The sequence below is a fragment of the Rhineura floridana genome, chromosome 1 (assembly GCF_030035675.1).
Source record: "Rhineura floridana isolate rRhiFlo1 chromosome 1, rRhiFlo1.hap2, whole genome shotgun sequence".
In the NCBI taxonomy this organism is placed as follows: Eukaryota; Metazoa; Chordata; class Lepidosauria; order Squamata; family Rhineuridae; genus Rhineura; species Rhineura floridana.
In genome coordinates, this window is record NC_084480.1 from 73,041,990 (window position 1) to 73,064,955 (window position 22,966).

Genomic DNA, 22,966 nt, shown 5'->3' on the forward strand with positions numbered 1-22,966 from the left:
GAGTAATTTGACAGGACCTGTTTAGGAAAAACCAAGTACGTACTGGTGAGTCATTTTCTCTTCTTTATGAATCACTACTGAACATAAGCATGAGTACTATTGGAGGGCTCTTGAGGACTGTATGCGTGCCATTGCACAGGTAAGATGTAAAGCAGTTATTGGAGCTATTCCCCCAACTTATCTCAAGCGCATAATTAATAACTGAATGGCTTAGCCCAAGTTGATAAACTTTCTCTGATAAAAAAGGAACAATAGTTCTATAATTTTTATTAATTTCCTTGTACTTTCCCTCCTATTCCCATTAATGCAGATTTAGCTGAAGTCCCAAAGCCTTCTAAGTTAGAAAGACAGATATAGCAGATAAGAGCAAACCCAGCACTAATCAAATATGCTGGGTTTTAAACTACACTCTAAGCTAGCCTTGTAAAGGAGTCCATCTGATAGTCAGATTTAATAGTCTGTAAAACAATGACAACAACTGTAGTGAACAGCAAGACTACAGCAGTACCTCATAGTTTTATGAAACCATTCCTGTTTTTCTTTCTCACTTGTAAGCTTTATGATTTCTCTCTCCCTGTAGCAGTCCTGTGAATGAATTTTCTCAATTTCGCTTCCTTGCATTTGACAGCATAAATGAAATTGACAAAGCTCATGTCCAGCACTGGTCCCTCCCTGTAAAGCAGGAAATGAGAAAATGTACATCCCACTGCAGTAAGCAAGCATACATCCAGCACTTTTTTAAAAGGGGGTGGGATGCACAGCCGTACTCCTCCTTAAAAAACAGAGCTATCCTCTAAACAGGCATCTCTTTGCGTCTACTAGAGTGGCCAGATCATGGCTGTCATTGTCAAATGATGTGGCAGGATCATTCAATTGGGGGAAAAAAGCAGATGGACATGTTTTGTAGGATTGTTTGGTCCCAGGCTATGGTCTGAAGACACATAAGGCCAGAGCCCTGCTGAAGCTAAGCAGGGTCAGGTCTGGTCAGTGCCTGGATGGGAGACCGCCTGGGAACCATATGCCTTAGGCTTGATGAAAAGAAAGGCGGGGTATAAATATATATATAAATAAATAAGCTCCCAATCCCTCTGCTCCTTTTCAACTCTCCTGAGACTTAGTAAGTTTCCTGCCTGCCTCAAAAAGATAAACAGGAAAATTGTATGTATCCAGGTCAGGTACATTGCAAAGACATTGTTTTTTTATGTAACATTTTTTGAAGTCTGACAGAGGTGGTAGCAATGCTTTTTAGAAGCAGCCTTCACAAGCATGCATATATTTGTCTTTACCTTTATGACAGATGTCATCAACATTGCTATGTGGGAAAATCATTTAAGATGCATACAACTAAGAGGGGAAAGGGAGGTTAATAATAGGCTTTTTGTGCAGTATATTTCTTGTTAAGATGCAGAAAAAGAATGAAAGTTCATCTTAGCTTTGACAAGAAGAGCAAGGAGCCTGTTACCTTACACGCACGCACGCACGCACGCACACACCCCAAAAAAGAGGGAGACGAAGAACATGGGAGATATTTTTGACTGAATTCTCCATGGACTGTATGTACCCAACCTAAATATTACAATGGATTGAACAAAGCAATAATGATATTTCACTTGCAACAACCGTATTCCTGTATAATGTACTAAATCATGCTAAATAAATAAACATAAATGTGTGCTCTCTGGACTATTTATGGGAAGAAATAAGATTATTTTTCACTTTATAGACTTCATTGCAAGTATTCCAAATAAAAACTGGTCCCAAATTTATTCAGGAGAAAAACTGAGATAAAAAGGGCTGAACTACACTATGCAGGAAATCCATGATTGGATCACCCTACCTTTTGCTTTTTTAATAAAATGCAGCTGCAAGGGGATGCCAGTTAGGTCAGGGCACTGATCCCTGATGTTTGGCTCAAAATTCTATCATACTAAAAAGGCCAAGGAGCTGTCCAAGGAGTCAGAGATCAAGATGTTCTAGACAGCAGGGGACTGTGCAGCAAAGAGTCACAAGCAGCACAACACATGTTTTAGCATTGGCTTAGTTGTTACCACCTGAGATTTATCACTGGTTCTGCTATCTCACCCATTCCTGGCATGTTATTGGGGCCCAGATCCAGACCCTGGCTTCCTTGAGTAGGTGCTCATGGATGAGAGCTGTCACGATAGTAATAATGCTGCCTCTGCTCCTGATGATCTCAGCATGTCTGGAGATAGGAGGCGAAGACCAATAGAGGTGCATTGGTTCCCTTGAATCTAGATATCTTTCAGTGGGGTTTCTTCCTAGTTGATCTCAAGGGAGGGCTTGTTACACCTGTCAACTTCTCTTGAATCCCAAAGAGCCAACAATAGGGTCCTCTTCACCAGAGGTTTCATTTAATTCTGGATTGATTCTGTCAGGAAAGTGGTGAACCACAACAGGGAGGGAGGTGTTCAGTTCTTTTACCACACACCACTTTCCTGAGCAAAATCATTCCCTCTCCCAAGGATGCTATTTACCCTCAGAGGGAATGAAAAAGATGTCCATCATGTATTTCCCACAAAACAGGTAGATTAGTGGATGTTCGCTGGCTGGGCAATATTTAATGCTAGGTCAGTTTGAATGTACCTAATGAAGTTTGAGAGGTAGTTACTGCACTCTTATTGACTACTGTGTAGGTAACAAGGAGCTGGTAATTCATCCTAGATTGATTTTCTGGGGTTAGCTTAGGTTCCAAAGTTTTGGTGAAAATGTATCCAGGACACAGAAATTACTTACACATTATCATAGGGGTAACACCTTTCTAGTATAATGACTGCATTTTTGTGCACAGTACAAAGATATTGCTGCATTTACCTGTGGAAACATAGAAAGACAGAAATTTCTTATTTGTCTTTGAACATAATTAAAGGGAGAATGCCTGAGAAGGTATCAGGAAATGTGCAATTTGGAGCAAAGATGGTTAGCTACACTGGGTCTCCTAGTGCACTATGTCAGTTCACACATTATAGAGCTCATGGAGGAAACGATGGGACTCAGTTTCAGCACAAGCTACCTAAAACCAGTTTTTGTCAGCTGATCAGCTATTAGAATGGTTGTGTTGACCTCTAAAGGTGCTTATTAAGTAATTGCCTGGAAATGGTAGATAGGTTCTGGAGGTCCATTTCCCTTTCTGCTTGTTAACTCCGAACACCCTTCCCATCTGTGGTGTTACATCTCTCTCTCTTCAACCCTGCACTCCAGCTACCTATTCCATGAAAACCCCACAATACGTACCCCCAAATGAAATAGTCTAAATATAGCTACATTCACATGTATTCATTCCTTGTTAGCCTTGCTTATTTCATACCTTCTCCTTGTTGTTCTGCTACCTCTGTCTTCCTTTTTTTTTTGCTATGCTACATTATAATGTCACATGTATACTGAGGGTGCTAAATAAATATGCTGTTCATACAAGGAGGAGAAGGAACAACTTCTCTGAAGCAGATGGATGTACTATTGTTGTCCTGCACTTCAGGATTCCAAAAGGCTTTGAACAGCCCAAAATACAACATTCCAGAAGTATCCCACAAGTTGGCTGCCATGAAATACGTAGAAGACCTCAAGCTATGACTGCTGAAGCATAGCATAATCCTGCATAGTGCCAGCCAGTTATCAAATGATCTATGGTGAATCTCACCTTCATACCAGAGTCAAATTTCAAGAACCCTTAAAGAAGCAAACAGCATCACTTGACATGGCTACTATACCACTTCCCCTCATTCGACACAGCAATGTCAAAACGTTTCAGCGATGTTTCAAGCATGTCTTCCTTCCTTCCATTTCCATTACTCATTGTATTTTCAAGTGCCAACATGTCACTTATGTGAACAAAGAAAATAACCAAACTTGGCTTAGTGCTTTAGTAATGAATGGTTCGTTACTGTCAGGTTATTCATATAGCACTGGTGAATCTAGCATAAACTTTTAATATTTTGTACACATTTTCACATTATATAAAAGTTGCTGATAACATTGTGCATTTGAACTTCACTCTTGATTCCAATGTTATTTACAATCCTAAAAATGAAAATAGGGACAAATAATATCAAAAGTTATCATTTGCCTTGAAATCAGAGTCATTGAAGTCCCTACCTTTCAGCCTGCCATGGACTACAGTGACTTTATGAATATCTTGACTTCGTTATCAACACTGTGTCATGGATATTATAGAAAAATAGCTTGATTGTGATCTCAGAAGTCTCTGCAGTAGTGCTCACTTAGTTTAAAATGAACATTGTAAATTCTTGCTGCCAAAACACTAATCTCTGCCTAAATAGTAATCTTTACAGTTTTGGTTTTTTGCCTATAATCTCACAGAGTATCTGAGAAGCCACTTCTCCCCCTACATCCCACTCTAGTCACTTAGATCTATGGGTGAAGATCTTGTGATGGTGCCACACACTTCTGCAGTAAAGCAAGCTGGAGGTGGCTCCAGAAAGACTTCCCTTTGCCCAGGAAAAGCTGTCGCCATAGAAAGCAGAGAGCATGCCGAGGGCGCCTACTGCGATGGAGCGTTTGCTGAAGCTCGCGGATGGGTGGAGTAACAGGGTGACTCCAAGGGGGAAGCAAGAGGACCGCGGGCCACCACCGCCACCATCATTGCCACTGCCATCTGGATGCCCTGTGGCTTTTCAATGGAGGAGCAGTCCAGGCCGCAGTGGCAGCACCTGCTGCCACTGCCACACCACCACCACCACTACTATTACAACCACCACCACCACCACCACCAGTACTTGGCCGAGGGCAGCAGGCCTGGCAACGCCCAGCCGCAGCAGAAGGTAAGTGCTCAAGCATGAGCCCAAGGCCAGCGCCGATGGCACCAGAGGGCTCCAGCCCCTGCAGCATGAAGCACCCCACGAGAAAGCAGTCCTGCAGTGTCGGTTAGCTGGAGGGAAGATGATGGTCCCAATGTCACCTAGGGAGCTGAGCAGGGACCTGAACCTGGGGCTCCCCAGTACTTTCGATTTAACTAATAACTTCTTCAGACTGGAACCCTGGGCACTCCCGTGCTTTTAACTAACAATATTATGATAATGTTATTTGTTATTTAATTTAATTTTTGTAAATTGTATTGTTTTATTGTTTTTTTATTGTATATTTATACCTGTGTGGGCCTTTGGCCGAAAGGCGGGGTATAAATAAAATTTAATAATAATAATAATAAAATAATAACTTGAGCACATGCTTTTAGCATTTTAGCACCAGGTCTCTGAAATTCTCTTCCATTAGAAGTGAAGCAAGCCAAAACATTGTTATGTCATACTCTGTCATACCATCTTATGTTTAATCACCTTCCAATATCTGTCAGGATGCACAGGAAATACAGGTTTGTATCCTTTATGGGTAATCTCACAGATTCTGATTAACAGAAGCAACTCATAGCTTGCTTACTGTAGCTAGTCAGATGGCTTAGGCTTGAGCCATAGGGACTCAGGGACAATTGCAGGTTGACAGCCAAACCCATTCCACAGCTAAAATTGACTATAGAGACAGATAATCTTCTCCCCTATATATACTGATCCTAGTTGATTATCTAACAAATGTAATCAATCAATAAAGTTGAGGTCAAATGTTAAACTTCTTGCCAAATACAATTATGATGCTGGACTAGATAGGTCTTCATTCTGATCCAGCAGGCTCTTCTTATGTTCTTGTATTCCATATTTTACCTACAAGCAGCATTTTAAGGGCTAATTTAACTTTGTGTTGTAAAATTAAGCAGCACATGTATCTCAAGCAGGACACGTACCATGAACAGCCCCTTCTTGTCTCCTGAGCATGAAACTGCTTGGACTTCCTTTTTGCCTGCTAGCACCAGTAACCCTTGCAAATTTCCTATTCAGTTAAATGGGTACTTTTGAGAATTGATTTTATGTATGTGCTGTTGTTTTAAACTGTTTTTATATTTATTGTTGTTGTTTATCATTGTTTTTATATATCCAATATAACAGATATAACTGTTATATATATGTTGTTATACTGTAAATGACCTTGGGATGCCACATAAGAAGCGATTCATAAATGAAATAAATCAATAAGGCTGTGCCAATATGAAGGGCATTTTCTGCTTTGCAGAAGACCTGACATACCAACTTTTGAGATGTTTCTTAAAAGCATATTAAACTGGTTAAATCTTAAACTGCTGTGCTCTTACACAAAGTAAAATGGGTGGTAATTTGAATATTCCTTTGATCACAAGCATATTTACTTTGAAACAAGTCTCATCAAATCCCTAGTAAGCGTGTTTAGGACTGTAACATTAGTTTTAGACAAGAGTACCAACTTTTTTTACTATAATCCTGACATCTGGAGGGTTTCTTAATTGACAAAGTGCCCCATGATATTCTGATTAGCAAGCTAGCTAAATGTAGGCTGGATGGAACAACTATCAGGTGGATCCACAGTTGGCTTCAGAATCGTACTCAAATAGTGCTCATCAATGGTTCCTTCTCAAACCAGGAGGAGGTAAGGAGCAGGGTACTGCAAGACTTGGGCCTAGGCCCAGTACTCTTCAACATTTTTATTAATGACTGGGATAAGGAGATGCAGGGAATGCTTATCAGATTTGCAGATGACACAAAATTGGGAGGGACAGTTAATACCTTGGAAAACAGAAACAAAATTCAAAGTGATCTTGATAGGCTAGAGCATTGGACTGAAAACAACAGAATGAAATTGAACAGGGATAAATGCAAAGTTCTACATCTAGGAAAAAGAAACCAAATGCACAGTTATAAGATGGGGAATACTTGGCTCAGCAATACAACATGCAAGAAGGATCTTGGGATTGTTGTTGATTACAAGCTGAACAGTGGGATATGGCTCAAAAAAGGGAAATGCTATTTTAGGCTGCATTAACAGAAGCCGTTTCCAAATCGCGTATTGGTTCCCCTCTATTCAGCACTGGTTAGGCCTCATCTTGAGCACTGTCCAGTTCTGGACACCACACTTTAAGAAGGATGCAGACAAACTGGAACAGGTTTAAAGGAGGGCAATGAGGATGATCAGGGGACTAGAACAAAGCCCTACGATGGGTGATGGAAAGAACGGGGCATGTTTAGCCTTAAGAAGAGAAGTCTGATTCAATTACTTGAAAGGTTGCCACACAGAGGAGGGCCAAGGTCCCTTCTCGATCATCCCAGTATGCAGGACACAGAATAATAGGCTCAAGTTACAGGAAGCCAGATTTCAAGTGAACATCAGGAAAAACTTCCTAACTGTTAGAGCAATACGACAATGGAACCAATTACCTAGGAAGGTGGTGGGATCTCCAGTACTGGAAGCATTCAAGAGGCAGCTGGACAGCCACCTATTGCGTATGCTTTAATTTGGATTCCTGCATTGAGCAGAGGGTTGGACTCAGTGGCCTCATCGGCCCCTTCCAACACTATGATTCTATCATTCTATTTATTTGTATCATTTGTATCATGCTCTCTCCGACAAAACCTAACTGTAACGGGCAACTATGTCTTGAATAAAGGAATATTATTATTATTATTTGATTTATATCCACCCCTCCTCCCAGCAATATGTATGCAAAAGTTATGTATACAATACAGTATTTATATTTAACAGTTTAAAAAAGGAAAACGGAAGTTCATATTTCATATGGTGGAAAACATCAGGAAATGTCTTAGCTTTTTCTGGTTTAAAAGGTCTACAGTCAGGGCCGGCTCCAGGCATGTGGGGGCCCTTGGGCATCAGCTTGCCCTGCCCCCCCGGTAGGTGTGTGTGTATGTACATGCATGTGCACGCACGCCCCCCACGGCCCCCCTACCTGTCTAGTCTTTACCATTGCCCTTAATGAAGATGGCGGCTGCGGTTTCCCTAAGGGGAATGAAGCCCCCGTGACCATCTTTGTTGATGGCACAAGTGCGTGCTATGCCTGCACATCTCTGCCATCAACTAAGATGGCGGCAGCAGCTTCAGTACCTTAGGGAAGCTGCAGCCACCATCTTCATTAAGGGCAATACTAAAAAGCCATCTGACAGGTAAGTGGGGGGCGTGGGGGGTGCGGATCGCGGAAGGGAAAAGAAGGGCCACTTAGGGGCCCCTCAGGGTCTCCTGTAGTTCTGGGGCCCTCGGGCCAGTGCCCAACCTGGCCGCCCTTTAGAACCGGCCCTGTCTACAGTAAACATTTTAAAACAGTAATGAAAACAGTGATCTGACGCATTCTGAAGGAGGAACTGCCATTAACAAAAGTTTGACAATTAGGAATTTCAGTGCAAATGCACTAGCTCTGTACTCATTCATATGAGGCCTGCTGAAAGATGGTCCTTTAAAGATATGGCCCCATATACATACAGTACATACTGTATGTATGTCCCCATATATAGGAGCAAATTTGCTTCTTTGGTACTTACAGTCATCAGGTGAAGGATAGTAGCACAAGAGATCAAGAAAACATGCCCCTCTTAATTCTTTGTCATCTTTAAGTTCCTTGACACAATCACAGAATCCAAGAAGAGCAGTTTTTTGCAAATCAGCACTAATGCCATGTAAACAGATATCTTTGAGTAGATTGGTGTATATGTATCCTACTTGCCAGTGCCAGCATGAGAGATTTTCCTTGTAGCTTTTTTGCTATAGCAAGAAATATGAAATTTCAATCAAACATGTACCAAGACAGTGACAAGGCTACATTTCTAAAAGAGGAAAGGAACTATCTTTGTAGAAACATGGCTGAACAGTGGTTTATAAACACTTTAAAGAATACATTTTATACAGTAGGCAAATTAATGCACTGTAATTTTTACAGTGCACCTCTACACAATACATGCTTAGAAGTCCTACTGTGTTCAATGGGGCTTATTCCCAAATAAGTCTTTAAAACGTGGCTTACTATGTTGAACATATCATCACCCATTCCTAATGTTTCAGGCTACAGATTTCAGGTTTATTCAACTGAAATAGTAGTTTCCCAACCTGGAATACTGACCAACATAAACTTCAGGGACAAACAGTAAAGAAAATAAACACTTTGCTTCCATCCAGCTTGGGGTTTTCAAAAAACACATTCCCTTCCTACATCTAAATTAGTCTGGCTGTTACCTGGTTCTTAAGAGGCATAGAGCTTGAAATAAAATCTCTCATTAGGTCCATTAAAACTTTCAAGCAGGACATGTTTAATTTGGCAGTCTCTCCAAGGACCATCAGGCTCAACACTGATTCCAACCTAAATATGTCAGGACAGAAAGGACAAACATTGGTACAAATGAAAATAATAAATTGATTTCTTCCCCAATGGGAAAACTTTAGTGTCATTAGAATCAATTATTTTCACAGTTTTCTCCATCTAATTACTATGAGCAAATGTTAACTTCTTTTGGGCATAGTTAACACCAACATAAAGAGAATATTTAAATGCAACAATGGTCCATGAAAAGTCCTTACCTATATAAGCATTCCATGTGGCTGCCATCTTGTTTAAATGTGCTTACTGCATACACTGTCACATGTCTGTACACTGTTAAACAGAGCTTGGAAGATTACTTTTACAAAGTAACAAATTACAGTTACAGTTACATGGCCCCCCAAAAGTAGTAATTACCATTACATTTGCAATTGCTCTGAAAGTAACTCATTACTTTACTTTTACTCAAAAGTAATTGCTACAATTACATTTTAGTTACTTTTTAAAAAAAATTGCTTACAAGGTGCTGGTCTTGGCAGCGCACATCTAAGTAGCCTAAAACAACATTAAAAATAAACACACGCACACAGAGGGTAGTAGAATAATTTTTTTATCCGTAAGATTAACAGAATGGCATAACAGAATCTCACATCCCCTCACCCAACCCCCAGCAATGATGATACCCCAACACACATTTTTGTATATATATATATATATTGCCTCCAGCTCTTCTCTCCTTCCACACCTGTCAATTTTTAAACAATTGTTTTCTCACGCCATCTTGCTCTCCACCTCCTCCCTTGTCGCCTCCTAAGCACCCATAGAGCATGAAGGAAGAACAACGCTGCACAGAAGCCCAATTTGAAGCACATGATTTTTATTCACAAAACAGAGGAGCAGAAGACTTCCCCTGCTCCCCCCCCCAAGTAATGCGCAAAAGTAATGCTGGAAACATTACAATTACTCCTCAAAAGTAATGAAGTTACTACTCATTCTATTACCAGCAAAATGTAATGAAGTTACCCACTCGTTACTCAAAAAAGTAATAAATTACAAGTAATTCGTTACTTGTAACTAGTCACTTCCAAGCTCTGCTGTTAAAACACCAGTAGCAAAACTACCTGAGCCACAGATTGTTGGTGTGCTAACATTCTGTTTATGGTAAACACATCTAAACAAGATTGTGGCCACATGGACAGCTACACAGAGGTTGTTTTCATTTAACATTGTTATTGTTAAATCAGGTCTCAAATACAGTAATATGCCAATACCTGTTATGAAGAGTAGAAAGGCTGCTATAAGAAGCTTGTTTACCATGGTACAAAATGTTTTTGAGAAACTGTAGAAGGTGGACGCTTGAGTAACACAGTAGGTGAGTGCATAGTCTCCAAAAATGGGGAAGGAGGAGGCAGGTAATTCAAAAGAATGTATGGGTGACCTTGGGTCCTATATCCCTATTGGAGCTACTGGACACAGGAAAGGTTATGAAACTCTTGTGCTTGTTGGGGAGCAAAAGCAGATGTTTAAAGAGTATTTCACTGGTAAAGAGTAATTCAGCAATAATGGGAGTGCCATGCAAGGTGAAGTGAATGGGAGGAAGGGCGGGATATAAATCAAACAAATAAATAAATAAGTTGCCTGTGTAGAGAAAGGCAGCATCTGGACAAGGTCCTTAAGAAATCCCCTTTCAGTGTATGATTTAATTTCATATGGCATTTAGGTAGTTCTATCCCTCCAAAGACTGGATGATAAAAAAAAGCTTCTGTGCTTAAAATATTGTTGTCAACATTTTTCCAGGCCAAAAAGATGAGGGCAAGTTTCCACTCAAATGAAAAAAAATGAACTACATAAATTCCTCCAGATAAACCACCTTACTGGTACTGACTCTGTTTAACTATGATATTGTTCATCAGCTAGAGACTTGACTGAGGGCACTGCTGTATCTCAACCATTTGCGTATTCTTCAGAAAGGTAGAAAGCTAAGTATGGACATGACTAACACTGTAACTGACAAAACAGCTATGTCACAATAATTGGACTTCAGTTCATTTATATCCTGCTATAAATAACATATGCCAATGTAAATACCCTGCCATGTTGCAATGCTATCATTTTATTTTAATGGGTAGTACCATGCTTTGTAATATTGCACTGGCAAAAAATACTCCCCATCACAAGCACTTGTATATTGTGATACAAGCTGTGGTTTAGTGGAACAAAATTGCCTTATTATTTAGTCAGCATCTGGCTGGTCATTATTAGAAATAAAACGGAGAACTGGATTAATCTTTGCTCTAATTCAATTCTCAATATTCTTATTAATTATCTGCATCTATTTCCTCAATTTTACCTATTGTGCGCATTTTGTTGTTATGTGCCTTCAAGTTAACTACGACTTATGGCAACCCTATGAATCACCAATCTCCAACAGCATCTGTCGTGAACCACCCTGTTCAGATCTTGTAAGTTCAGGTCAGTCGCTTCCTTTATGGAATCAATCTATCTCATTTGGCCTTCCTCTTTTTCTACTCCCTTCTGTTTTTCCCAGCATTATTGTCTTTTCTAGTGAATCATGTCTTCTCATGATGTGTCCAAAGTATGATAACCTCAGTTTCATCATTTTAGCTTCTAATGGTAGTTCTGGTTTAATTTGTTCTAGCACCCAGCTATTTGTCTTTTTCGCAGTCCATGATATGTGCAAGCTCTCCTCCAACACCACATTTCAAATGAGTTGATTTTTCTCTTATCCGCTTTTTTGACTGTCCAACATTCACATCCATACTTAGAGATCGGGAATACCATGGTCTGAATGATCCTGACTTTGGTGTTCAGTGATACAACTTTGCATTTGAGGACCTTTTCTAGTTCTCTCATAGCTGTCCTCCCCAGTCCTAGCCTTCTTCTGATTTCTTGACTATGGTCTCCATTTTGGTTAATGACTGTGCCAATGTATTCATAATCCCTGACAAGTTCAATGTCCTCATTGTCAACTTTAAAGTTGCATAAATCTTCTGTTGACATTACTATAGTCTTTTTGACATTCAGCTGTAGTCCTGCTTTTGCACTTTCCTCTTTAATTTTCATCAGCATTCATTTTAAATCTACTGGTTTCTGTTGGTAGTATGGTATTGTCTGCATATCTTAAATCATTGATATTTCTCCCTCCAATTTTCACACCTCCTTCATCTTGGTCCAATCCCGCCTTCCGTATGATATGTTCTGCGTACAGATTAAATAAATAGGGTGATAAAATACACCCGTCTCATACCCTTTCCGATGGGGAACCAATTAGTTTCTCCATATTCTCTCCTTACAGTAGCCTCTTGTCCAGAGTATAGGTTGTGCATCAGAACAATTAGATGCTGTGGCACCCCCATTTCTTTTAAAGCATTCCATAGTTTTTCATGATCTACACAGTCCAAGGCTTTGCTGTAATCTATAAAGCACAGGGTGATTTTCTTCTGAAATCCCTTGGTCCATTCCATTATCCAATGTACACTTGTGATATGATCTCTGGTGCCTGTTCCCTTTCTAAATCCAGCTTGGGTGTCTGGCATTTCTCACTCCATATATGGTAACAGCCTTTGTTATAGAATCTTGAGCATTACTTTACTTGTATGGAATATTAAGGCAATACTTTGATAATTATTACTGTATTCCCTGGGATCCCTTTTCTTTGGAATTGGGATGTATATTGAACACTTCCAGTCTGTGGGCCATTATTTAGTTTTCCATATTTCTTGACAGATTTTTGTCAAACTTTGGACAGATTCAGTCTCAATAGCTTGTAGCAACTCTATTGGTATGCCATCTGTTCCTGGTGATTTGTTTCTTCTAAGTATTTTAAGAGCAGCTTTCACCTCACATTCTAAAATTTCTGGTTCTTCATCATACAGTTCCTTCATGAATGAATCTGTCATCCTGGCCTCTCTTGTATAGAGTTCTTCAGGGTATTGCTTCCATCTTCCTTTTATTTCATCTCGGTCAGTCAGTGTGTTCCCTTTTGATTATTCAACATCCCTACTCTGGGTTTAAATTTCCCTTTCTTTTCATTTATCTTTTGGAATAGGGCTCTTGTTCTTCCCTTTTTGTTGTCCTCTTCTATTTCTATACAATAACTATTGTAATAGTTCTCTTTGTCCCTACGTACTAGTCGCTGTATTGTTGCATTTAGGGTTCTGACTGTGTTTCTATCTCCTTTTGCTTGCTTTCTCTCTTTAACCATTTGAAGAGTTTCTTCAGTCATCCATTGAGGTCTTTTTCTCTTTTTAACTAGAGGTATTTTTGCATTCTTCCCTGATAATGTCTCTGACTTCACTCCATAGTTCTTCTGGTTCTCTGTCAACAAAGTTTAAAGCCTCAAACCTGTTCTTTATTTGATCTTTATATTCTTCTGGGATGTTACTTAAATTGTATTTTGGCATTATGATTGCTTTGTTGTTCTTCTTTAGCTTTACTTTGATTTTCAATACGACCAGTATGATCTGTACTGCAGTCTGCTCCTGGTTTTGTTTTCACAGGAAGTATGGAACTTCTCCATCTTCTGCTAGCAATTATATAATCAATTTGATTCCTATATTGACCATTTGGTGATGTCCATGTGTACAGTCCTCTTTTCGGTTGCTCAAAAAATGTGTTCACACGAAATAAATTATTGGCTTCATAGAATTCAGTAAGTCTTTCTCCTGCTTCATTTCTGTCTCCTAAGCCTCATTTCCCCACAATTCCTAGTTCTTCTTTGTTCCCTACTTTCACATTCCAGTCTCCCATGATTATCAGAACATCTTGTTTTAATTTTAATTTTTTTAATTTAGGAGTGTGATCAATTTCTTCCTGTATTTCTGTGTAGAATCTCTCCTTTTCCTCTTCTTCTGTGTTTGCTGTTGGAGCATAGACTTGGATGATGGTTATGTTAATAGGTTTCCTGTTTAATCTCATTGATATCACTCGCTCAGACCTTGCGGTGTTGCTCCTAATTGCTTTTGCTATATCACTTCTCACTATTAAAGCAACCCCATTTCTTTTTAATTTCTCATTTCCTGCATAAAATATTTTGTAGTTGCCTGATTGAAAATGTCCCATTCCCGTCCATTTTAATTCACTCACACCAAATATTGTCATGTCGATACATTCCATTTCTTGCTTGACAATTTCTAACTTTCCCTGGTTCATGCTTCTCACGTTCCATGTTCCTATTGTGTGCGTCATACAACTCCGGACCCTCCTTTCAAATCTGTGCGCATCAGCCTCTGGGCTTCCTTTTGGCTTTGACGCAGCTTCATCATTAGTCACAGCTCTACTCGAACTTGTCCTTTGTTCTTCCCCAGTAGCTTGGTGAGTGCATTCTGACCTGGGGGTTCTCATCTTCCAGCACTCAACACGTTAAGTTGTGCATTAGGTTAAATACTGTATATATGAATCCTAATACTATTAATGTGATGACAAAGGAGTTATCTAGCTAATTAGATGGGAAGTAAAGAAAGGATATAATTAAATGAATAACTGTATAATCAAAGGTTAATGTTTACTGACAAGAAAACTGGAGAAAGTGACTAGTAGGACATTGGTCAGTACTATTACATTTAATTCAGTTTGTTCATTAAGGAGAAACTTCACATCAAGCTAATAAATTCATAAAATATCAGCAATGATTCCTTTCATACTCACAAAATAATTTTTTTAGATATTTGGTAATAAGGTTAGTGTTTGAAAAAGAGATTGTAAAACCATGGGAAGACGGAATGGGGAAAATGTAATTATGAATTTAAACTGTAATAAGAAAAATAGATTAAGTAAAATCAAGATATGTCCCAGATGCTACAGTTGTTTTTATATGTTTCTGTATGTTTATAACCTGATGCCTTGGTGCAAGAACCCTTTGGAGCTAGAACCAGAAACCTTTGGCTCTATGTGCAGTTGTCCCATGTAGTGAGCGATTAGAAGCATGATTTGAAGCATCTTCCACAGTAGTGAAGTATTCTGGTGCTCTACAGATTCAGGTTGGCCAATGGACCTTACTAGATAAGGGCTTCCTGTTTTGGCTGTGACTTTGCCTGAGCAATAACAGTCTTCTTGGCTCTGATCTATTTTGGTGTGTTCTTCAGTACTATCCTGACCTACTCTCTTGCTCTGACTTCTCACACAGTTCCTGGCTTCCAGTTCCCTTTTGACTGTTATCCATCATTCAGCCCTTGCACTCAGCAACAGAGTACATGCTTTTTATGTATAAGACCCCCAAGCTCAATCCCTGGCATCTTCACTTAAAAGATCATAGATAGCAGTGCTTGGAAGCACTTCTGTTGGGTGCTCTGGAAACCTGCTACAGGTCAGAGTACAGTGTTAGGCTGGTGATGCCAAAAGCCTTATTAAAGATTTGGGTCAAAACAGACATTGTAAAAGACATGGAATCACCATTGCTCCATGTCTTGTCGGCAGCAGTTCAGCATTACTTTTAAGCTATATCCCATCTACTTCAGTCCCAAGGTAGTTCTTCACATATACATAGTTTGAAAAATATTTAACATTAAAATTAATTAATTTGTTATATTAGTTAAAAAACTTTTGAAACATTTATTTTGGGGCAAGGTATCATCAGTATGCTGATGGACCTCAGCTCTACTTCTCCATAACATCCAAAACAGGACAGGCTCTGCGTGCCCTGGACCAGTACTTGGACACAGTGGTGGAATAGAAATTAAGCTGAGCTTGAATGCTGGCAAGATGGAGGCACTGTGGGTGAGTGGTTCCTGTGTCCAAGATATTGGTCAACTGCCTACCCTGGACAGGGTTGCACTCCCCCTGATGAAGCAGGTACTCAGTCTAGGGGTGCTTCTGGATCCAGCTCTGTCACTGGAGGCACAGGTAGACTCAGTGGCTAGAAGTGTTTTTTATCAGCTGCACCTAGTAAGACAAAGATGACCATTCTTGAACTAGGAGAGCTTGGCCACAGTAGTTCAGGCACTGGTGACTTCAAGACTGGATTTTGCAATGCACTCTATGTGGGGCTTCCCTTGCACTCAACCCGGAAACTGCAATTTGCGCACAGTACTGTAGCCAGTAAGTAAGTAAGACCCTGTCAGCAAACATAACACCTCTGCTCAGAAATCTGCACTGGTTGCCAATTTGTTACCGGGCCAAGTTCAGCTCGGGATCAGTTTACTTGTGAGACCACCTTACCCCATATGTGCCTGCTTGAGCACTTCAATCTACAGAACAGGTACTGTTACAGGTGCCACATAATACTCTTTCCGCACTTGTAACAAATCATTCTTTCCGTGTGGCAATACCTACTCTTTGGAAGTCCCTTCCTATTGACCCCAGGCAGGCCCCTTTGCTGTATTCCTTTTGGTGCCTGATTAAAACTGTTTTGTTTAAGCAAGTCTACCCAGACATATTGATGCTGATCTGTTTAAAAGTTTTTAGTAAGTAGCTGTTTAATTGTTTTAAATATTTTAACCATTTTATTTACAATTTTAATGTTTTTTTCTAAACCACTTAGAGGTCTTTACATTCAAGTGGTATATAAATTTTGTTAATTAAATAAAAAAGAATCCTAATCCAGAAATCCAGGGTCTTCAGAAAATGTAAATGTGGTTGTTTAAATGTATACTGCTTAGGAATGCAAATATTTAAGCAGTATATAAATGTTTTAAATAAATAAATATTTTAAAAAACTGATGCCTGTTTTGAAACACTAAAGGAAGTGTGTTTTTATTTAATTTATGACAATATTTATAGCCTGTCCTATTTATTTTTAGATTTCTTACCTACCCTGTACCATAAGGTCCCAGGGCAGGTTACAATAAAATATACAATTATAAAACAAATGAAAAAAAATTGTTATGTGCCTTCAAGTCAATTACAACCTATGAATCAGTGACCTCCAATAGCATCTGTTATAAACCACCCTGTTCAGACAAATGAAAAAATTACAACCAGAAAACAAGAAAAGAAGAAAACCAATTAAAAACAGTTCTGTACATAAAAACAGTTAAAAATAGTTCAGATACAGATGCAGACTTGGATAAAGAGCTTTATCATTTGGTCTCAGGGTGGGGTCCCATAATGCATTTAATACAATTCATTATACAGAACAACACACCTAAAGAAGTAAACAACCAGCACTAATCTTAAAATAATAAGGTCTTAGGCAACAACTTAACAGCACACAAATTCCTGAGTGAATAACAAATTCTTGATATGGTGCTGGAACAAGCTGAGTTGTTCCAGGTGGGTTTCAGAACTATTATTTAATTTGTTTGCAAGCTTACTGTATAATGAATCAAGTACAATGCACACCTATACTCAGTTTTGCTGCCAAGGGGTTGTTAGGATGAAGAAGAAGGCTCCTGATTTCACCTATCCTGCAGATGTACCATCTCTGCTGAAAATACACCTGTGGAATTGCCTCCACATGGCATAGAAAGAATCTGCTGACTGAGCAACTTCACTGACAAAGTTCAAATTGGGGGGTGGGTGGAGTTGTGGATGGAGCATGTGTAGCCTGGAGAAGGAGAATACCTGTGCCAAATCCTCATCTCCATCATTTCATGGGCATGCCCATAAACACAGTGAAAATCTAAAGCATGTCAGTAACTTGCCTCCCACTGACTCTAATGGTTGTGGGGGTGATCACGCCTTTTATTTATTTATTAATTTATTACATTTATATACTGCCCCATAGCCGAAGCTCTCTGGGTGGTTTACAGCAATTAAAAACATTAAAAACAAATATACAAATTTTAAAACACAAAAACAATTTAGAAACACAATTTTTAAAAATTTAAAAACAATTTAAAAACACATGCTAAAATGCCTAGGAGAAGAGGGAAGTCTTGACCTGGTGCCAAAAAGATAACAGTGTTGGCGCCAGGCACACCTCGTCAGGAAGATCATTCCATAATTTGAGGGCCACCACTGAGAAGGCCCTCTCCCTTGTTGCCATCCTCCAAGCTTCCCTCGGAGTCGGCACCCGGAGGAGGGCCTTAGATGTTGAGCACAGTGCAGAGCTTGGAAAAGTTACTTTTTTGAACTACAGCTCCCATCAGCCCAATCCAGTGGCCATGCTGGCTGGGGCTGATGGGAATTGTAGTTCAAAAAAGTAACTTTTCCAAGCTCTGGCATAGTGTATGTGTGGGTTCATGTCAGGAGAGGCGTTCCATCAGGTATTGTGGTCCTAAGCCATATAAGGTTCTGAGCTAGGGACCATTTGGGCATTTCACAGACATAAGTACAGCAGGGAAGGTAAAGCAGTAACTGTAACTGACTAAAACTCATGTAAATAATCAATTAAGATTTCTTTAATCAGGCAACAGCCCATATATGAGAATCTTATCCAGTTATCTACATTTTGAAAATAAAATTAAAATCTTAATGAATAATGTGGGCTGCAAGCCACTTAAGTACTGTGCTGCCTACAATGGTCTATGGCATTTATAAAACAGAGCTCTTCCTAGAAGACATTTCTGAGTTTCAAATAAAAGAATTAAGATACAAGCAATATCCAGAAATGTTATCAAACTGATGTCAACAGCAACCAACATAAAGAGTAGGAGTAATACATAAGAAGCATAATAAAATTAAATAAAATATTGAGCATCAGTTAAACTAAAAAATTTAAACTATAGATTAGTTGTCTGTTCCTACAAAATGGCGTTACAGGAGATGTTTTCAGCTTAACAAAATCAAGAGTTGTTATGAAGATATCTTCCCATTATAGAACAAAGCTAATGTTTAAATATCTAATTTGCACATTAATTTTCGGAACATCTGCCTTCAAAAACCTCTTCAGCCCAAAGAAAATGCAAAGATGGTCTTTATAGCTTTGACTCTTTATCTGCAACCCAAAAATGGTCTCTTTCACAAGGGCTTTCAGTTCCATTGTCTGTGTCTAACCAAGCCTTCCTCTGTGATATATGAATAAAAATGATTCATCAATGTCAGTAACCTATGGCAAACTAATGGTGCTATAGCAACATTTTCTTTTCATTCAGAGTTAGTCATATGGCTGCTATTCCAGAAAGGAAAATGTCCTTTCAGAAAAAGTAACCAGAACTCATTAACTCACACACAGACTTAGAAAGGAAAGGAATGTTTTAGAAATAACAGAACAAACTCTGACTGTGTGAAGAAATGAAAAATGATTCCAGGACGGCTCACTGACAACAATGAAAGGCACTGGATATATAATACAACAACTGACAAAAAAAAAGTTGTACAGTGCTTCCCCCCCCATAACTCTTAGATCTAACTGAGAAACATTCTTCAAATTCTAAAAGATAATTAGATGCATTCATTTAATATAACTTCTTTCAATGCTCTGCATTTTCTAGTATTATTAGAACACAGGTTGCTGAATTTGTCAATATGCTTTTAACGTGGTATATTGGACTATTCCTAATACAGTTTATGAAGTAGGAGGACTTTCTATAAGGAGGATAAATATAATATAAAGACCAAATGTTGGCTACAGATTGTGGCTAAGGAGGAAAGGGCTTAACCATGATCCCATTTTTGGACAACACACGAAGCCAAATTTTGTTTCAGCTCCCATGCTGCACTGAGCTAAATGGAACAGGGAGGTACAAAGTGGTTGCAATCTCCTCCCAGAGGACCAGCACATTTATGCTAAACCATAGTTTGGATTAGCATTACATGTGAACATGGCCACACAGTAGTTTACTGGACAGGAATGTCCCTAAATTTCAGCCACTTACCATTTATATTTTTCCTTCTATACACATAAAGTACCTGCAACAAAAAATACTCCAAGAAAACCAACTGAATTGGTGCTTTTTGTCCCAGCCAATGTAATGTGTTGAGGTATTTTTTTCCAGAAAAAAAACCTGATCCAGTAACGTAAGTATAAGCACCAAGGCAGAGTTTTCTTTTTGAAAGCCAAAAACAGCTTGGGACAAAAAATATCCCAAGAAATCTATGGCTTTTTTACACTGTAGTGCTTTTTTGACTCAGTCAATGTTAATGGATTGGGATAAACAAAATGCCCCATTATTTTTTTCAAACTGACCCAGGGAAGCAGACTTCTGCTGGCACCATGTTCTTGGTTTGGTTTTCGGACATGTTACTACTCCACTGGAATGTGGCATGAGTAGAAAAAAAAACACCCCAAATAACATTTTGGTTTTTTATAGGTCTGTATTAGAATTAAATAGAAATACAGTAGTTTCCAAATGAAAGAAAAATCAAAAGGCAGCCATGTTGGCCCACTAGAAAAAAAATAAAAAAATATCCACTTTGGGGCAATATAGAAATGCAGCAATAGAGATGATTTGGTGGATGAAGTGGCAGTTATGGGAACTCTGGGGGAAAGCGACCACACCATACTTGAATTCTTGATTTTAACAGGAGCAAAAGCTGAGAGTAGCCATACGTGCACCCTGGACTTCAGGAAAGCTGATTTTAATAAACTCAGAACAATTGTAAGTACAGTTCCATGGCAAGCGACCCTAATGAGAAAAGGAGTCCAAGATGGGTGGGAGTTTCTAAAAAAGGAAATTCTAAAAGCACAATGACAAGCAATTCCAACTAGGAAAAAAGGGGGGAAACAGCAGAAGAAGCCAATGTGGCTTCACAAAAAGCTTAGAGATGACCTGAAAACAAAAAAGGACACATACAGGAAGTGGAAAGAAGGCCAGGCCACAAAGGAAGAGTACAGGCAGGTATCACAGAATTGCAGGGATGGTGTCAGGAAGGCTAAAGCTGAGAATGAGCTGAGGCTAGCAAGGGATGCTAAAAGCAACAAAAAAGCTTTATTCACGTACATTCATAGCAAAAGGCAGAGAAAATAAATAGTGGCACAGCTACTCAATGAGGATGGCAAAATGATAACAGATGACAAAGAAAAGGCAGAAGTGCTCAATTCCTACTTTGGCTCAGTCTTCTTCCAAAAAAGGGTCTATGACCCTCCCAGGAAATATGAAGTAGAAGGGGCAGGATTGGACCTTGAGATTGATAGACAAATGGTCAAGGAATACCTAATCACTTAGAATGAGTTCAAATCGGCAGGGCCTGATAAACTGCATCCTAGAGTATTGAAGAAACTGGCTGAAGAACTCTCAGAACAGCTCTCTATTATCTTTGCGAAATCATGGAGGACTGGTGAAGTGCCAGATGACTGGAGGAGAGCTAATGTTGTCCCTATCTTCAAAAAGGGCAAGAAGGAGGAACCAGGGAACTACAGACCAGTCAGTCTAACATCAATCCATGGGAAAACTCTGGAGCAGGTTATAAAGCAGTTAATCTGTAAGCACCTTGAAAGCAATGCAGTGATTACTAGGAGCCAACATGGATTTATGAAGAACAAATCCTGCCAAACTAATCTTTTTGATCGGGTAACCTCCCTTGTAGACTGTGGGAATGCTGTGGACATAATATATTTCGACTTCAGAAAAGCTTTTGACAAAGTGCCCCATGATATTCTGATTAGCAAGCTAGCTAAATGTGGGCTGGATGGAACAACTATTAGATGGATCCACAGTTGCCTCCAGAATCATACTCAAAGAGTGCTTATCAATGGTTCCTTCTCAAACTGGGCGGAAGTAACGAGTGGTGTACCACAGGGCTCGGTCCTGGGCCCAGTGCTCTTTAACATTTTTATTAACGACTTGGATGAGGAGGTACAAAGCATGCTTATCAAATTTGCAAATGATACAAAATTGGGGGGCATAGCTAATACTGTGGAAGACAGAAACAAAATTCAAAGGGACCTTGATAGACTGGAGCATTGGGCTGAAAACAACAGAATGAAATTCAACAAGGATAAATGCAAAGTTCTACACTTAGGAAAAAGAAACCAAATGCACAGTTATAAGATGGGGAATACTTGGCTCAGCAGTACGACATGTGAAAGTGATCTTGGAACTGTCATTGATCACAAGATGAATATGAGCCAACAGTGTGATGTGGCTGCAAAAAAGGCAAATGCTATATTAGGCTGCATTAACAGAAGTATAGTTTCCAAATCGCGTGAAGTACTAGTTCTCCTCTATTCAGCACTGGTTAGGCCTTATCTGACTACTGCATCCAGTTCTGGTCTCTGCACTTCAAGAAGGATGCAGACAAGCTGGAATAGGTTCAGAGGAGGACAACAAAGATGATCAGGGGACTGGAAACAAAGCCCTATGAGGAGAGACTGTTGAGCCTGCATGCAAGGCAGATGCTCTACTACTGAGCTACAGCCCTTCCCTTTGCACTTTCTTGCTGAAATTGCAACAGCTAATATTGGCTTTCACAGCTTGCTCCTCTTTCTTTTGTTTGCGTGCATCTAATAATAGCACCAATGAGGACTACAAGCACACAAGTCGCCTACAGCAAAGCGTTTCCATTGGCCACACCTGAAGGGGCAACGGGTTGATCTACCAATCAGTTGCGATATCTGTTTGAAGCTGAATTTTTAAAAAACACATATTCAAGCTGATTCCATCAGGTTTTACAGTAAAAAGGGGCAGAGTTTGAATAGTGTCATGTGCCCCTGTTTTCAGAAAAGAGGTGGAGACACACTGGAACCGGCAGAACAATGAGTGTTTTTCTCTCTAGGTCCTAACAGGAGTGTTCTTGCCAAATGAAACCAGGAAAGACAGAGTTTACAGGCTGTCTGAAGATGTTAAATAGACATAAAGAGAAACAAAATCCCTGAACATCCATAAAATAGGACTGCATTATACGTCTACTTCTGTGTATATTTAGCTATGAAAAGTGTGCCAGGGTATCCAAAGGTCTGGGTTAGGGATAAATTTTAGAAATTGGGCAAGATCAAATTAGTCCTCCTAGTGGAGTTGCTCCAATGGAAGGTTTCTG

The 22,966-nt window shown here is 39.4% G+C and overlaps 1 protein-coding gene across 2 annotated transcripts in view; it reads right to left on the bottom strand.

The window, feature by feature from the left end:
* Positions 1 to 2,752: 2,752 nt before the first annotated feature.
* TMEM232 (transmembrane protein 232) overlaps positions 2,753 to 22,966 on the bottom strand; it is a 129,595-nt gene continuing 109,381 nt past the window's right edge. For both annotated transcript variants that reach the window (XM_061623796.1, XM_061623791.1), the window contains exons 9-11: positions 9,070 to 9,193; positions 8,382 to 8,601; positions 2,753 to 2,832 (exon numbers count right to left, since the gene is read on the bottom strand). In XM_061623796.1, coding sequence (XP_061479780.1) covers positions 2,780 to 2,832; positions 8,382 to 8,601; positions 9,070 to 9,193 — 397 coding nt within the window. In that variant the 3' untranslated portion in view covers positions 2,753 to 2,779. The remainder of the gene's footprint in view (positions 2,833 to 8,381; positions 8,602 to 9,069; positions 9,194 to 22,966) is intronic.